Here is a 15,961-nt window from a genome sequence, read left to right as displayed (position 1 = left end):
TATATAGAAGGTTTGATACGAAGGGACTTATCAGGTAAGAGGGATGATGGTGTGAACTAGACGCTGCTTCCAGTTGAGGGCTGGAGCGTCCCTGGGGTGCGTTGTATCCATGCGAGCCATGCAGCACTTTTTTTTTTTTTTTTTTTTTTTTTGTCCATTTGTCTGTTTATTTCGGAGTCGGAGTCATTTATTTACATTACATTCATGCCTTCGTGCAACTTTCCACTCCTGCTCTGCTGTCAGGAGGAGGCCGACACCAGCCTTTCCTCCTCCCCCCTCCTCTTCCCGGCCTCTCGGAGAGGGGTCGGTCCATAAGGGAAGAGGGCAAAAAAAGCAAAACATATCCCAACACAATAGAACAAAAGCCCAACCAACCCAGGAGCCGTGTTTCGCCCCGCCGGAGCGGAAGGAAGCGGGTCCTCTCTTGTCCCGGCAGCGCACGGGAGGAGGATGCGCCTATCGCGCCGGGCTGCGCGGAGCTGCGGGGATGCGCCCCGGCGCCGGGCTCCCCCCCCCGCACCGGGCCTCGGTGCTTGCTATGGGGGTCGTGAGGAGGGGCGTGCGTGCGTGTGTTTTGTTTCTCAGGAAAGGTAGTCGAGATGCAGAGCCGTCCCACCGGCCGGAGCGCGAAGGGCCGGTCCCGGGTGGCGGCCCCACTTCGTCCCGCCCGCCGTCTCAGTCCGACAGGGAGTGGGAGCCGCAGTCGTAAACCCTGTGGGCCCCGTCGGTGCTGTAGGGCCCGTTGTGCCAGTAGGACGAGTCGCAGACCGTCTGCAAGGAGTTGATTTCAGATGCAGAGGAGTTGGCATCCCTCCTCTTGGACCGCTTTCTGTTCCTCAGGATGAACACCAGCATGCCAACCACCGTGAAGGCAGAGGTCACAAAAACCAGCAGAAGCCCTGGCACCAGCACCGAAATAGAGACCCGGCTGGTCTCCAAGTAGGAGTTGGAGTGAGTACCTGTCTCTGTCAACCCAGTGCTGGTTTTGTTAGGAGAAGTTAATGTGGGCGAGATTTTTAACTGAGGACAAATCACATCGTTGGAGAGAGATTCGAAATCCTCCTTGAAGAAATCTTCAGGGGACTCGCACCTCAGATCGCTCATAATCACCTTGGGGCGCAGCATCTCCGCCCACTGTTTGAAAGGCACGATAGGGCAAGTACAGTCCCATGGGTTGCCATGCAGGTCGATCTGGGTGATGGAGGTGAGCTGGTCCAGCACCCCCACCACCGGGAGGTACATGAAATAATTGTTGTGTATGCTCAGCTTGGAAAGTGAGACTCCAGCGAACACATCTACCGGAAGAGACCTCAGCAGGTTGTTGTTTAGGATGAGGACTCTCAGTTTGGGCATCACATTGAAGGTGCCAGGCATGATCAGCTGGATCCCATTAAACTCCACATTCAGATACTCCAAGTTTTGCAGCCCAGCAAATTTCTCCCGGGACAGGGTGTCTAAATAGTTACTATCCATGTAGAGCCATCGGAGATCAAAGAGGTTCTTGAAGGTGTTGTTCTCGACAGTGGCGATGTTGTTGTTGCCCAGATCGAGTAAATTAAGTTTCCGGTAATCCAGAAAGTGGGATTTCCTGATGGTGTGTATTTTGTTGTCTCTAAGAAACAGCTCCTGCACATTGGATGGTTTGGGCTTCAAATCCACCAAGCTGCTCACATTCCTGTCATTGCAATTAACCTTTAAACCTGAGCCAGGGATCTGATCGCAGCTGCAGATCTGTGGGCAGGACACGGTAGCCGGTAGCTTGCTCTTGGCACTAACTGTCGACACGGCAGCAGTGGGTCTGGTCTTGATTTGCCAGTTGACAGGAATCTTTGTACCTCCGTTTGGACCAGATCCTGGCGTGGCAGGGTCTTCTTTGCCATGTATTTTAAAGGGGGTTGGAATGGGACCAGGATCGCAGGTTTCTTCTTCGGCAGGGGGAGCAGCTAGGCTAGAATCCACTCTGTTCTTTTTGCACAGCTCTTGCTCTGTGGTCTCATTTAAATCTTTGCCCTGCAACCTAGTGGGAGCCTCACAAATCACTCTGCCGATCAAAGCGTTTTTGGGTATGTTTTCCAGCCATTCCTTCAACGACAGCAGATCGCAAGTGCAGTCCCAGGGGTTATCCTCTAGCAGGATTTCAGCAATGCCTGGGATCTGCTCCAGGACCTCCTCGTAAGGCAAGGTTTTAAGACGGTTTCCCCGGAGGTCGAGGTGGGTGATCGGCACATACTGAAACACGTTGGGGGGCAAAGTGCTGATGAGATTGTCATTTAAAATCAGCACCTCTAGCTTGTTTAAGTCCCTAAATGCTCCCGGGTCAATATCCCGCAATAGATTAAAATCTGCCTGGAGGTATTCCAGATCGTCCAGCCCCAGGAAAGTCTGCTTCCTGAACGATTTGATCTTGTTGTTGTTTATGTGCAAACGTTTCACCAGCTGCAGCCCAAGGAAAGCCCCAGGAACAATCTCATGCAAACCGTTGTTTTCCATGTGCAAACTGACTGCATTGTAAAAGTTAGCAAACTCATTAGGGAAAAGTCGAGTCAGGGAATTGCCATGCAGGAATAAATGGTAAAACTGGGAAGTTGGGGCGGTGAAATGTTGCAGGCTGGTAAATCCCTTTTTCTCACAGTCTACGTGCAAATCCCCTTCTATCTCGTTGCAGGCACAGATCTTCTCTTTGCAAACGTCCCCTGTAACGTTTCCAGCAGCAAAACAAAGAGACGTCTCCAGCAACAGAATCCAAAGCAGCATTTTTAAACCGAGCAATTCATTCCCGATCTCATCACAAAGTAACAGCAACCATCCTCCTCACACGGAAAGCAATTCCAGTTCATTCAATACATGAAATGTCCGAACCACCACCAAAGGGGGAGAAAAAAAAAATGTGGGGAGAGGGAGCAGGGAGGGTCGGCGGAGGGGGGGGACTCTTTCTTTTCTCCTCTCTCCCTCTCTCCCCCCCCCAACGTACAACTGCAACAGCCCAGATTCCAGTCAATAATTATATCCACAAACTCTCCAGGCACGTACTGCAAGGCACGCAAAAAAAAAAAAAAAAAAAAAAAAAAAAGTAGAAGGGGAAAAAAAAATCCCAAAAAACAATCCCCCTCCTCGATCCCCCTCCCTGACGCCTTTCGGGCGGCTAAGTGCAGGTTTGCCGGCCGGGCTGGCTCACCGGCACGGGAACGGTGCTGCTAGCCACCGGCCGCCGCTGCATGTTAGAGAGGCGCAGGCGGAGAACGCGGCGCCGGCCGCGGAGGCTGCCGCTGTGCGCGGCTCCGCGCCGGACTGACCTTGCCGCGGAGCCGCGCTCCTCGCCCGTGCGCCCGCCGGGCGCTGTCCAGCGCCCCCGGTGCTGAAAGCTCCTTGCACCAACCTCAAGCGCTGGCCGCCCAGCCGCCGGTGCTGCGCGGCGCCTGCCCCCGCTGCGCTGCGCGGTTGCCCATGCCTGCCGCCGGCCGGAGCCTGGCCGCGGGGCCGGGGCCGCCTGCCTGCCCGCCCGCACCGCGCCTCGCCTCGCCTCGCCCTGCCGGCCGCGCTGCCTCCCTCCTCGCTCGCTCGCTCCCTCGCTCGCTCTTCTTTCCTTTTTCTTCCGCTGCTGCCGAGTCGCACGCTCGCACACACTCACATGCACGCAGAGGGAGAGTTGCTAAGAGGCTCTGCTCGTTTCAACCTGGTGCACTCTGAAAGATCTGACACCCTCTGCTGAGCTGCAGTGGCAAAAATCCATCTGCTGAGGGAATGCTGGAGAAAAAAAAAAATCAATCCACGTACAGGGCAAGCGTTAAAAACCTTGGCATTAAAAGCTGTGGGTCTATTTAGATGCTTTCTCCTAAATGGATTATTTAATTAATTCCTTTTCTTTTAAGATGGAAAGTTTAGCATTCCCCTCCCCCCGACCAGTTCCTTATTGCCCCTATTCACACACTCACACCTGCACAAGCAGGCGAGGAAGGTGCGTTTGCCTTATTGTATTTCCCAATGGCTTGAACAGAATTAGTGTCAGGGTGTCAAGCGAATAGCAATTTGAGATAATTATTCTGCACGCCATTTTTATCGTTGCTTTAAATGCATTTCTTCCTCCCCTGCAGTCTATAGTGTTTCATGCTGGGTTGTTCTCTTGTTGGCATTCTCTATGCAATGTCGAATCGTGGATTATTGCGTTATAAATATAGATATATTTTATAATTTAAATGATCCCAGAGAAGAAGGGAGTAGGGAGGAGGGGATTGCTGCACTGTTAGCAATTCACGCCACCTGTTCCCACAGAATATAGTGTCTCCCTTAAGGAGGGGAGGAGAGGGATGAAACTGACAGTTGTGCATCTTGACATTCTTATCTATATATAAAAATTAGAGATGCACTTATGTACATGAATAGATATTTCTCTAGGGATGCTCCTAATATCCTCTCCGTGGAAATACGACGCCTGCTTCCCTCGACCCTCTCCCCCTCCTTCGAATCCCCCCCCCCCCCTCGTCCACCCCACCCCCTGCCGCCTTTTCCAGCTCCCACCCTTCTGACAAAAGAGATTACACAGCGGAAAAATCGGTGCCTGGCCTTAAAGAAAGAAGCCAAGCATACAAAAGTTTCTGCATCATTTGGAGGGGTTTCAGATGCCTACGAGCGAAGAACCAGTTGCACCTCTGGCGGTGCAAGTGGAAACCCGCGTTTCCCCCTGCCTTGTCAAATTGCGCGGAGGAAGAGGAGGTGGAGGAGGAGGAGGAGAAGAAGAAGGAGGAGGTGGCTGAGGAGGCAGGGGCGGGAGAGAGAGAGGCAGCGGCAGCTGGCCGTCGGGTGCCTCCTGCAGCCCGGGGCTGTACCTCTCCCGTCCGGCGCCGCTGGTGAACTTTGCGGCATACTGGTAGGGGGGGATGTAACCGCGGGGGTGGGCTGGAGGAGGGTTATTTATAGGGAAAGCCAGGGAGCCATATGGAGCCCGCACCCCCTGGTCTCGGCGGCATGCTAATTTGGTCAAAGCTTTTCCCTGGCTGCCGCTTGCAAGTAAATTAGACATTCTGCCGACGATGATCTTATCAAATTAATGTAATTACACCATTGACAAATTACAACAGTTGCTATGGCCATTTCGGTTCCCCAGGACGAAGATTTGGCCTTTGGGTTCGTTACGGTGGACAGGGACTACGAAGGGCGGGGGAAGCGGGGGCGGGAAACGGGACAGGAGAAGGAAACGAAACAGACAAAAAAGAGAGAAACCCTGGTCCTGAAAAAGCCTGCCCAATAAATTACAAACGGGCCAGAAGAGATAAAATGCCACTGAGACAGAAAGCACCACAAGAAATATATTAGTGTTTTCATTAGGAAAAAAAGAGGGAAAGGAAACTTGGCGCCACGTTGAGGCGCATTAGTTCATTTCTCCTGACGGTTTCTTTGACTTTGTCCCTCGGTGATGTCGGGGATGGGGGGGCAAGGGGCGGTGCTAGGCTGGCTGGAAACCTGCCGTAGATCACAAATTGCAGCCTCGAAGTGCAAGGCGAAATGGAGGCAGGGAAGCCCACAGAAAACTCCGTGGAGGCAGGCGGGAGAGTCAGGGGAAGGGGCAAGGGTACGGGAGGATTGGGGTAGGGGACCCACTCACCATGTGTCAGCAGCAGAGACTCCATCAGTAAAAGCTCAGGCGAAGAATGGCTGAAAATCTGGAGCCTGGTGAACGCTCAGTGGGATTTGGGGCAGGAAGACTAAGAGCTTGTTCTCCTCTTGCCTTAGAAAAAGGCTTCTGAGCATCTTTACCATTGTGTTATTAAAATTGCTCAGGCACCGTAAAAACAATCAAAATGCAACCAGAGGAGCTGAACATTACAAGATATTAAATAAATAAATATGAACGAGGTAAGAGGAAGGCGACAATGACCTGTTGTCAAAGCATGAAGGACACATTACCTGCTTCTTCCAAGGGATCTACTGAGAGGTGGGAACTAGTGGAAGCCATCTGGGGCCCTAGAATTTCAAAGGGGAAAGAAAAAAAAAAGGTAAAAAATTTGCCAGAAGATGTGAGAGTGTTTACAGGTGCTATGTAACTTCCAAAAGAGTATTTAGACAAGGAACCCATTATGTTTTCAGCTCTATACTTTGGAACTATATTGAGAAATTTATGTCTCATATATGATACATGTATTGAGAGAGCATCTGCCATGTGAAGGTTAGCATCTAGAAGACACGTCACAGACGAAGAAAAGGGGGATCATCCATTTTAGATTTGACATCTGTGGTTTTTGTTCTGTAAGTCAAGTTACACAGGAAAGGTGTGTCAGGGCCAGGAAACTAATCTATCATTACTCAGTGCCATAATCCTAAATTTCTAGATTTCCTCATCTTTTTGAGTTAAGTTTGGAAACATGTATCTTAGGAAAAGAGGCCTGCCTCTAAATGTTTTAAGGAAATACCTACTCCTGATCAGGTTGATTTGGATCTCTCTGACTGAAATTTCCTACTCTTTTATTTTGAGAGTGTAGTAAAGTAAAAAGAGAGATCAAGCAGCAGTGAAGTGTCAACGAATCTGGGTTTTTAAATTTCAGCATATGCATCCCAGTATACAATCCATACACAGGTTGAATAACTAGAGCTTACATTATCCCCTGCAAATTATCCAGTAGATCAGACAGGGGAAAGAGCACCCAAGTCTATTTCCCTTGATTCCTTTCCTTATCTGATGTCTTTTGCCTCCTGTTTGCCTCTGCAACTTCTAGAAGCCTAAGACAATGAGCTTCCTACTTATACCTGTCTTCTGGGTGTAAAGTCCCATATTTAACCAACACAAGCAAATTGGCTTGGGCATTGTAGTTGCTCTTTGAGCAGAAATGGGTTTGCTCCTAATATGGAAAATGCCTTGAAATAGGAAAAGGTACTGGGATACTTCTACATTTTCCCACTTGGTAATCTCCCATCTCCCTGTTGCTATGACTATGCAAGTAACACTGGTTAAGGGTGTATTTGTGCTATATTAGAATATATTAAAAAACTAGTTACCTCATCTAACATTGTAGATCTTGCAAAACAGAACTCAGAGCATTTTCAAATTTTCTACAAAACAAAAATTTATTACTGTAGATACCCTTCTTGCAATACTTGTGCTATGTGATGTAAAATCATCCTCATTATTTCTCTAAGAGATACAAGCACAATAAAGACATCCTGCACTGTAGTTACGATGCTATGTCTGTCTACACATGCACACACACATATATACACATATGTGTATAAAGGTGCATGTGTATGTACACTATAAATTATGATGGACTCAGCTAATAGAAAAGTCATAGGATCATTATTTCATTTGAAGTTATGGCTTTATTTAGGCTTTGGCTTTGTTGGGAGTGAAAGATAGGTGCCTCTCTATATTGATGCAACTGTTGCAGAAACTATGCTTCCCAATGCATACAATGACTTTAAACCAGCTTAGACTATTTGGTTATAACTAAGGGTAGGAGGGGTTAAACTAATGCAAGGATCTCCTCCCAGAATTTTCTATCTCAGCATGTTTCACAGGCCAGTCTTCACAGAACTACTGGATTTCTACCTAAATTGCATTTAGGCATAACAAGGTTTCTGAAACTAGATATTTTTCTTCATTTTCCTGAGGGCAGTGATGTGTGAGCGTGTTCCAAATCTCCCTGTGATATGTTCACCAGATGGAGCTTTGCAAAATGATGCAGTGGTGGATGATGATGATTAAAAAAAAAAAAAAAAAAGAAAAGAAAGTTAAAAAGTGGTTTGCCTACTTCTGTCTAGTGGGTAGGAGACTGGCTCAGGATGAGAAAATAAAAATTCTCTGTCTTTTGCAGTGTAAGAGCCAGCCCACATGTTCCTCTTTCTTGGCTCATACTCTCAACCACCAGGCTACCAGCCCTCTTGCTGCAGCTGTTCTACTTGACAAGAAAAATAATTTTGAGAACTCTTGAACCAGAGAAAGGCAGTGGGGGAGCATGAGTTTACAAGCTATTGCTTACGGCACCCACCAGGTGTCCAGAGCCCTGGGAAGACTTGCTTGCATTGTGCTTTCTTATGAGACTGAGCTTGACCTACTAGATTTTACACATCAGATGTTTAGACTATGGAGCCGGTAGCAAAACCCATAGATCTTTTTTTGTTCCAGTATACATATTCATCAGACCTTGCAATAAATTTGTGTTGGAAACATTGTCCTGAATAGGTCACAGGGTTAGTCTTAAAAGCTTCAAACACTAGGTATCAGAAAAGTGAATAGAAGTCATCAAGGTGGACAAACTGTGCATCCAGCCTGAGTGTAGTCTGCCATAAAAACCAGGTAGACATTTCACTTTGAAATTCTGATGATGTGGAAGCAAGAGGTGTATTTAGGGAGTAGGCCAGCCCAAGGTCCTGACCAGAATTTCTTATTTAAACTATATGTATTGATGTGAGTTTCTGATCCAGTTTCCACTGTGATTGCTTGCATTAAAATCATTAAACTACCTGAGCACTTCTTAGGACAGGACTGAGCCGCAGAACTACTGTCCTTACTGGGGAGAGTATCCAGAGTAGCTGTTTGGTGAAGGACTGGATTCACATAGACATTTATATTTTATCTTCCTTTTTCTGTTCCTTTTAATTTTTTTATTTCCCTCCCCCCTCCCCGCCCCGGCCCCTGCAGCCTATAGTCTCCAGCATAGCCTTCTGGAGTGGCATGTTATCAAATAATAAAGGGTACTGTAGGGAGGTCAAGGGACAGACTTAAGCCCCTTCTAAGTTAGCAGTGAATTCACCCCATGTCTCCATCACGAAAGTATATTCTTCCCACTATGCTGTTGGTTAGAAAGAGAGAGATAGGGAGCTTAGTCATCCACCTCCTTTTATTCCTCTCATCCCAAAACTATACACACACACACACACACACTTACTTTAAAAGTTTGATACAACAGCAGTGGGTTATCAGTTTTAAAGAGAGAATTTTAAGTTGTGGAGCCCAGATGGAGGGAGATGGTTTTGCTGCAGCCCTGACCCCAGAACGTGAACCGAGAGCCCACTGCAGCATTTCACTGAAGTGTCCTCCAAGCTGCATCTTTGATGCTCTTGATCCTGATGTGAAGGTCTGATTTTTGCCATTCCCAGTGCAGTATGTGAGATGGTTGGTTGCCTGACTTGGGGACTGGGGTTTCACCCCAGGCTTCTGCTTCCTAAATTTGGTGTTGCAGTGTTCAGCACTGCAGCACTGAAGTACACAGATTTTTTAATATTTTTTTTTCTTTTGATAAAAGACATACATTTAGTCTGGGGAAAAATATTACAGTGAAATTAACTGGAGCTGTGAGAAATATTTGCTCTGTTGGTCAGCTACAGCAGGGAAAGTCCTAGTACAATGTTATAACCTTTAATAAGAAGTGATAACATTTGCACCAGACCCTAATCTCAGCAGAATTTTTTTTTTAACAGATACCAACATTATTGTTTTAAATACTTGTTACAACAATTCTCAACACCCTGCAAGACTTGACTCTTGTGTAATGTGATCAATACACAATACAGTACTGCACTTGTACTAATGTGACCTTTTAGTAGTTTGATTGCTTGCTTATTTCATTCTTTCCTGAAAGATTAGAGACTGCAAAAAAGCAAACAGGTTGAAATAGCTGGTCACTCTGCAACATATTTAACTGACTGAGGTGGTTTTGTAAACTGCATTCATACAATTTAAAGTTAGTTAAAAATTATGTTCAAACTCTTATTAAAACTCATACGACAGGACAGGAAGAGCACAAGTTAACTTATGCAACACAAATCACAATAACATTTAGATCTACACAAGGCATTAAAAAGCATCTTTCTCAACCAAAAAAAGAAAAAAAGAAAAAAATGTGCCCAAACTTTCAACCTATTTCTTACACTAGTAATCCCACTGAATCACATCAACTTGAATAATAGATCTATAATGTGTTTTCAATAATTAATTCTTTCCTTATCAATTTTCATGGCACAGTCTCAGAGCAACATAAGGATCATTTAAATGGACAAAAGCAGATGAAAGTTTATGTCTCTGCTCTCTCTAACGATAACATATTTCCTTTGTTTAATAATGGAGAGGGAAACGCTTCTTAGAGTGCAGAACATACCACTGAGGGAAAGACCTGCCCTGTTCATTCCTCCACCAATAGTTTGCTGACATGACTCTGGGCAACTGATTTCTCTTTCCTATGCCTCAGTTTCCCAGTCTGAGGAAGCAGAAGGAATTATACAGCCTAAAGGTGCTTTGAAATCTGTGGTGAACAAACATGGTGACTGAGGTAGTTATCATCATTACTGATGGGTACAACATGAAGAGTCGAATCTTATGTAAGAGTAATACCTAGTTCTTCCTTTTTTTTTTTTATCAACCCATCTCAGAGGCCTTTACAATGGAATACAGTATAATTTTATTTGCTCAATAGATCTGAAAACAGAAGCACTGACCTTGGGAAGGTCACATGTCAAACCGCTGATAGCACTAGAAATAGACCCAAGTCTCAGAAGGCCCAGCCCTGCCTTCTACCCAGTATTTTAGAGATGCAGAACTACTGATTTATAGGAATAAGCCTGTTCCAGAAGAAAAGCTCCTGCCTCCTTCCCCTCCTCTCTCAGACTTGATTTTATGCATCAAAGGTTTCATATGCCAGTCATTTTCTTTCTGGAGGCCAAATGTAGTTATGTGGTGTGACAGTAATACCAAGCCTTGGTTTTCTTATTAATTCACATCTTAATTCACTGTAATTGAATTATTTTAACCGGGGAAAAAGAATGTTTTCTTTCCTCAGTCTTCTTCTGGCTCAGACTTCAGACTTTAAAAAACACATGGATTTCAGAGAAAAATAATAAATCATTTGAAACACAAAGTACCTCTCATTTAAGAAACATGTCAGAAAAAAAATTAGCCCTTCCCTCCATTTAAGCATGAGAACTGTCAAGAAGTGTTTTTATTTTCAGGAAGTTTGTCAGTTCCTTTTTCTGCTACAAAGCAAAATGAAAATGAAAACAAAAACAACCAACCAGGTAAAGATGCAAACCTAATTAATAATTTTCAGTGTAGTTCAAAATAGAAACCTGAAACAAACCATTTGAGTTGATTAAAATGTGAAATGTTTTGTTATTTTTGTTTTCTAATATAACACAAATCACAGAAAATCAGAATGGAATACCAGGAAATCAGAATTTGATATCTTTCATTGTCTTCCATAATTACTTCTTTTTTTTTCAAAAATGTATTTTGTCAAAATTATTTTTCCTTTCTGTTGGTTAACTTGAATTGGAATTTTCTGATAGAAAATTTCTGAAAAGCTTTCTGAATCTATCCACTAGGAGAACATCCAGTGGTGTCTATACGTTAAAAGGAGAATTACTGGGCATCAGCAAACTGCGGGAAGACTGAATAGATGAAGCATTACTAAAAATAAAATAATACCTCCTTCCTATTTGTGCAGTGCCTAGAAACCATACCCTGGGACCAATCCCACATGGCATTTTAGTTTTAATTAAATAACATTTTAGAGACATAAGGGAGAAGAGGTTGGTGACCTGATTAATCATTGTACTACTCGATTTTACATCACAGCATCCAAAATTACTTTAAATGTATCATTCTGATGTAAAGCTATAGTATTGCAGTGGTGACTCAGGATGTAGTTTTTTGTTTTTGTTTTTTTTTTCTCCATTGGCAAAGCTGATCTGAGAAATGCCTTACTGCCTTCACTAGCCTCCAGCTGTTAGTTGTAGCTTCTTGAGGCTTTTTATTTAACCAAGATCATTTTACTGATCTAGTTCATATTGCGGTCCACAAACAATTCTGTCCTCGCTGAGCTGATGAGAGGATTAAATCAGCATTGCTGCTGAGGTGGCTAAGGAATGATCCGTATACCTAGAGGGGATGGATACATACTGAAGTTCAGGATTCAGCCCTCAAAACCCTAGCTTGGATGAATCTGGACGTTATCATATTTAAGTCATTATGTAAAATATACAGAAACTAAAAAGTAATTTCACATGAGACTCTTGCGACTGAGTATACGTGTGTGTGTACAGATGTAGATGTATGTGTATATGGGGGACTTGGATGACTGTGATGGAAGTATTTAGAAGACAGAAATCAGGCCAGGATCAAAGTAGTGCGTTACTAGACTGGCATTCATTAGCAACACACATTTTCCAATGACAATTTCTCACACTTTATTAGTTTTAATTATTGCATATTCAGATGGTCCTTAATAACCATCTCTAACATTAGCTGTGTGTCTTCAATACCACAGAACTGATGCCATGTAGTCAGCAGGGATGGCTGCAGTCAGGTTTGAGGACCAAATCTGAGATCTCTTTGATGAGGTAAACTGGGGCCAAAGTCAAGAGTAATCTTTCTTCCTCTTTTTTTCTCACACATCCATGGTAATTTTATGATCCTTAGAACTTCCCCAAAAGAAAGGGTGAATCTCATCTGCTCCCAACACAGATTATCTTATTTTCAGGAGCAGGATTTGTTAATTTTCCCAGGCATATTTCCTGCCTGTTCTACATCCACTGTTAGTATCTTGCAGAGTTTATGCCTTGTACATGATTTTAATTATACTTCATTTATGCAATTAAATCACAAAAATCTCCTTTTGCCGTTACATGTTACCTTTACATGTACAGTTAGCTGTGTCCACATGCTCAGACATTGTTGCTGGTTATGCCATTAGTAGCATCACAAAATGTACAATCTCACAAATAGTTATAGTATTGCTGTTTAGTCATTTTAGTGTGCTTATGTTTGATTCTGTGCAAACAAATACCAAATATGCCCTTCTCAGTCTGTTTTGACTTTATGGGTGCAACAGGCCTCATAAATATTTACGCCATAAACTACTCCATAGCATCCATCTACTACATAGATATTTAAAATTAATAAATGTGTCATAACTTCTGCAGAAGTTACTTGAAAATATTTTACTTCAAATTTGCTTTTAATACTTGGTTTAGGAATTGGGCCATCATTTATTAAGTAGGCTTGTATTCTCTCTCTCCTTTGAATGGAAGTTCCTTGCTTATTCCCACAAACAGGGGCTTGTTCTCAGTTGGAGACATTGAAGAAAATCAGGATAATTTACCACATGATTCAAATGCTGTTCACTTTTACTGTTTTACCTTCTTTGACATTAATATTTATTTGCATTCTAGAGTTTTAGCATTTGTAGCTAGAAAAAAATAAATCATAAACTGTAGACCAAGTCTGCATTATATGGTCCTGTAAGATGCACATGATCTGGGATTCATGGGCTTGGTTCTCAAACAGATAATTTGGCACACATGGCGCAGCATTTGCACTGCAGAACCACACTAGTGAGCCTTGGAGGAATCGACAGACTTCATAAACCCGCTATGCTACACACGTGCAGAGCACTTGATGCTACCAGAGATCTCATGAACCTGTACAAAAATATATTCCTTCCATTCTTGCACCAAGAGAAATTAAGTGGCCTAACCCTCTTGTGAAGGCAACACAGACATACCATAGTCCAAATATACCCTTTCAGCAGCAGGAATGCTGCACTTTTTTATTTTTATTGCACCTGGTTGTGAGTAGCATCACTAAAATGTAGTAGCGCTGCCCTCTCTATGGGTGTGTAACAGATGGTAAGAAATTTTTACAATGAGGCTGGTGAAACACTGGAACAGGTTGCCCAGAGAGGTGGTAGATGCCCCATCCCTGAAAACATTCAAAGTCAGGTTGGATGGGGCTCTGAGCAACCTGATCTAGTTGAAGATGTCCCTACTCATTGCAAGGCGGTCAGACTAGATGACCTTTAAAGGTCCCTTCCAACCCAAGCTATTCTGTGATTCTATGATTCTGTGACTCCAGGGCCACAAATGGGAAATAGCTGTAGGAGGGCAGGCAAGGTCAGTGCTGAAGGACCCACTTCCCTCTGGCACTCTTCATTTTCCTTCCCCATAACACTCTTCAAGAAAGTTCAAGTTATTGAGGACTGACTCAATAACTTGTGTACTTTCATTCTAACCATGGAAGGTCGACTAAAGGTAAAGCAAAACCAAAACAAAGTGAAAAAGAGATCAGCTGAAAATATAAGGCTTTTTGTCTGAGGACTTGGAGTAACAGCTCCCTTTTATGGTGGATTTCTCAAAATCTAAAGAGATTAAAGGGTAGAGCTACATTTTTCTGAACAATTGATTTATTTTTTTTAGGTCACTGCTGGAATATAAAATAATTTGATTTTTGGATTAAACCATTTTCTTCTTTTTTTCTTAATTAATATGGTTTCTGGCTTTTTTTTTTTTTGAGAGGAAAGTGGGAAGAGATTACAATTTTTTTTTTTTTTAGTTAAATATTTAAATCATTTAAATAAAATATTTTGCTGCTTTTAAACTTGTCTTTTAGAAGTGAAACAGAAGCAAATCTATGATGGAACACTTCAGCAGTCTGGTGATAGCTTTAGCTTTTAGCATCCAGTCTTAGATATTCATCTAGGCATCCTTACAGTCAGTGGTGAGAAATTATCCATGCAGTTTGTACTAAAATACATGCAAAACAAGCAGAATAGATTGTGTTGGGAAAGTATTATTTGTGACACTTTATTACAAAGACCCTTACTGTTTACATTAATTTGCAATAACACAAAATAATTTTTAGATGACTAATTCTAGATGTGGTTAATCCCATTCAAGGGATTAACTCTGACATCAAGGGGATATTTATAGGTAAAAATATGTTCTTGAAAAAAATAAAGACACAATTTAAAATTTTTTTTAAGTCTGTTTTTTCACTCATTTTTTAAAAGAGTGAACACCACTTGAAATATTTTAGTTCATTAGGGTATTTCAAGAATAGCTGAAAAGAAATTTGTCACCTAGGTGTAGTCAGATAGTCAATATAAAAATAGGAAATTATTTTCAAAGCAGAAGAAAAGCCATCAAGCTGTGTCTTCAAAATTTCCTTTGAAAGGATAACTATACAATAGTAATTTTACATTGTTTTTTTTCTTACCTTTCAATATTACAGAGGGCTGTTCACTTATTTTCTTTTACATCTCTACCAACATATCAGAGAGAAATGAGGGGTGAAACAAAAGAGTGCTATGTTGATGACTGTCATAAAAGCTGGATTTTATTGATAATATTATGTGTATCAGCAGCTTTATTGTTCTGAATCTTGACTCATAAAAAAATTATGCCTGGGAAGCAATTTTCCTATTTATTACAAAAACTCTTTGAATTCATGATTTTCTGTGAATATTTAGGAATAATTTCTATACAATATTTATTACAAACATTTTGAGTGTTATCTATTTTATAAGTTAACATTATCTTGTTGACATCCAGGAAATCAACCTCTTTTAAGATCTCAATCTATGACAAAGTAGCATTTAAATTCAGACACTCTGAAGAGTCAAGGATATTTAAAATAGTAATGATTAAAAAAAAGGAAAAGAAGAAATTATGTCTTAATAGCATTGTTGTTGCTAGGAGATTTCAGCTACTGTTTATGAGATGTATGTGTCCTTTCTTTTTTTTTTTTAATTAAAAAATGATTAATGAATAGATAATCAACTAAAATGCCAACCTTTTAGTAAATTTGTGTAGAAGCTTCCAATGCATAATCTGATTAAGCAGCAGCAACAAAAAAAAAAAATCTTGAAAGCAAATTCATCACACAAAGGACAGGGGACAAAAAGCAGGCCACGCTTTCAATTGTTCCTTTAACCTGTCAAGCTACACCTTCCTGGTGCTGCAAACAACCACCTTAATTAATATTGGTCACTGTGAGGAATGGGATATAGGGTTAGATGGACAATTTGTCCAATATAGTGCAATGTTTATTATGGTCTCCTGTTCAGCCTGCATGTAATTCAAAACTATAATTAATTTAGCTATCACCACCTAGCTCAGTAAATACAATGGGATTTTGTTACAGCTTAGAAGCTGTCAAGTTTTCACAAAGAAGCTAAAAGACAAAATGTTGCTCAGGAAGACC

The 15,961-nt window shown here is 42.5% G+C and overlaps 1 protein-coding gene across 1 annotated transcript; it reads right to left on the bottom strand.

Moving 5' to 3' along the window:
• Positions 1-675: 675 nt before the first annotated feature.
• On the bottom strand, positions 676-2,754 carry SLITRK1 (SLIT and NTRK like family member 1). Its single transcript, XM_074149272.1, has one exon. The coding sequence runs from the start codon at positions 2,752-2,754 to the stop codon at positions 676-678; it is 2,079 nt and encodes a 692-aa protein (XP_074005373.1).
• Between the last annotated feature and the right edge of the window lie 13,207 nt (positions 2,755-15,961).

The sequence above is a fragment of the Numenius arquata genome, chromosome 1, assembly GCF_964106895.1.
Source record: "Numenius arquata chromosome 1, bNumArq3.hap1.1, whole genome shotgun sequence".
Taxonomy (NCBI): Eukaryota; Metazoa; Chordata; class Aves; order Charadriiformes; family Scolopacidae; genus Numenius; species Numenius arquata.
This window is presented reverse-complemented; position numbering and strand designations above follow the sequence as displayed.

Bases quoted from the DNA above. Each gene is read 5' to 3' on its own strand.
- SLITRK1 (XM_074149272.1), bottom strand. From the start codon at position 2,754: ATGCTGCTTTGGATTCTGTTGCTGGAGACGTCTCTTTGTTTTGCTGCT.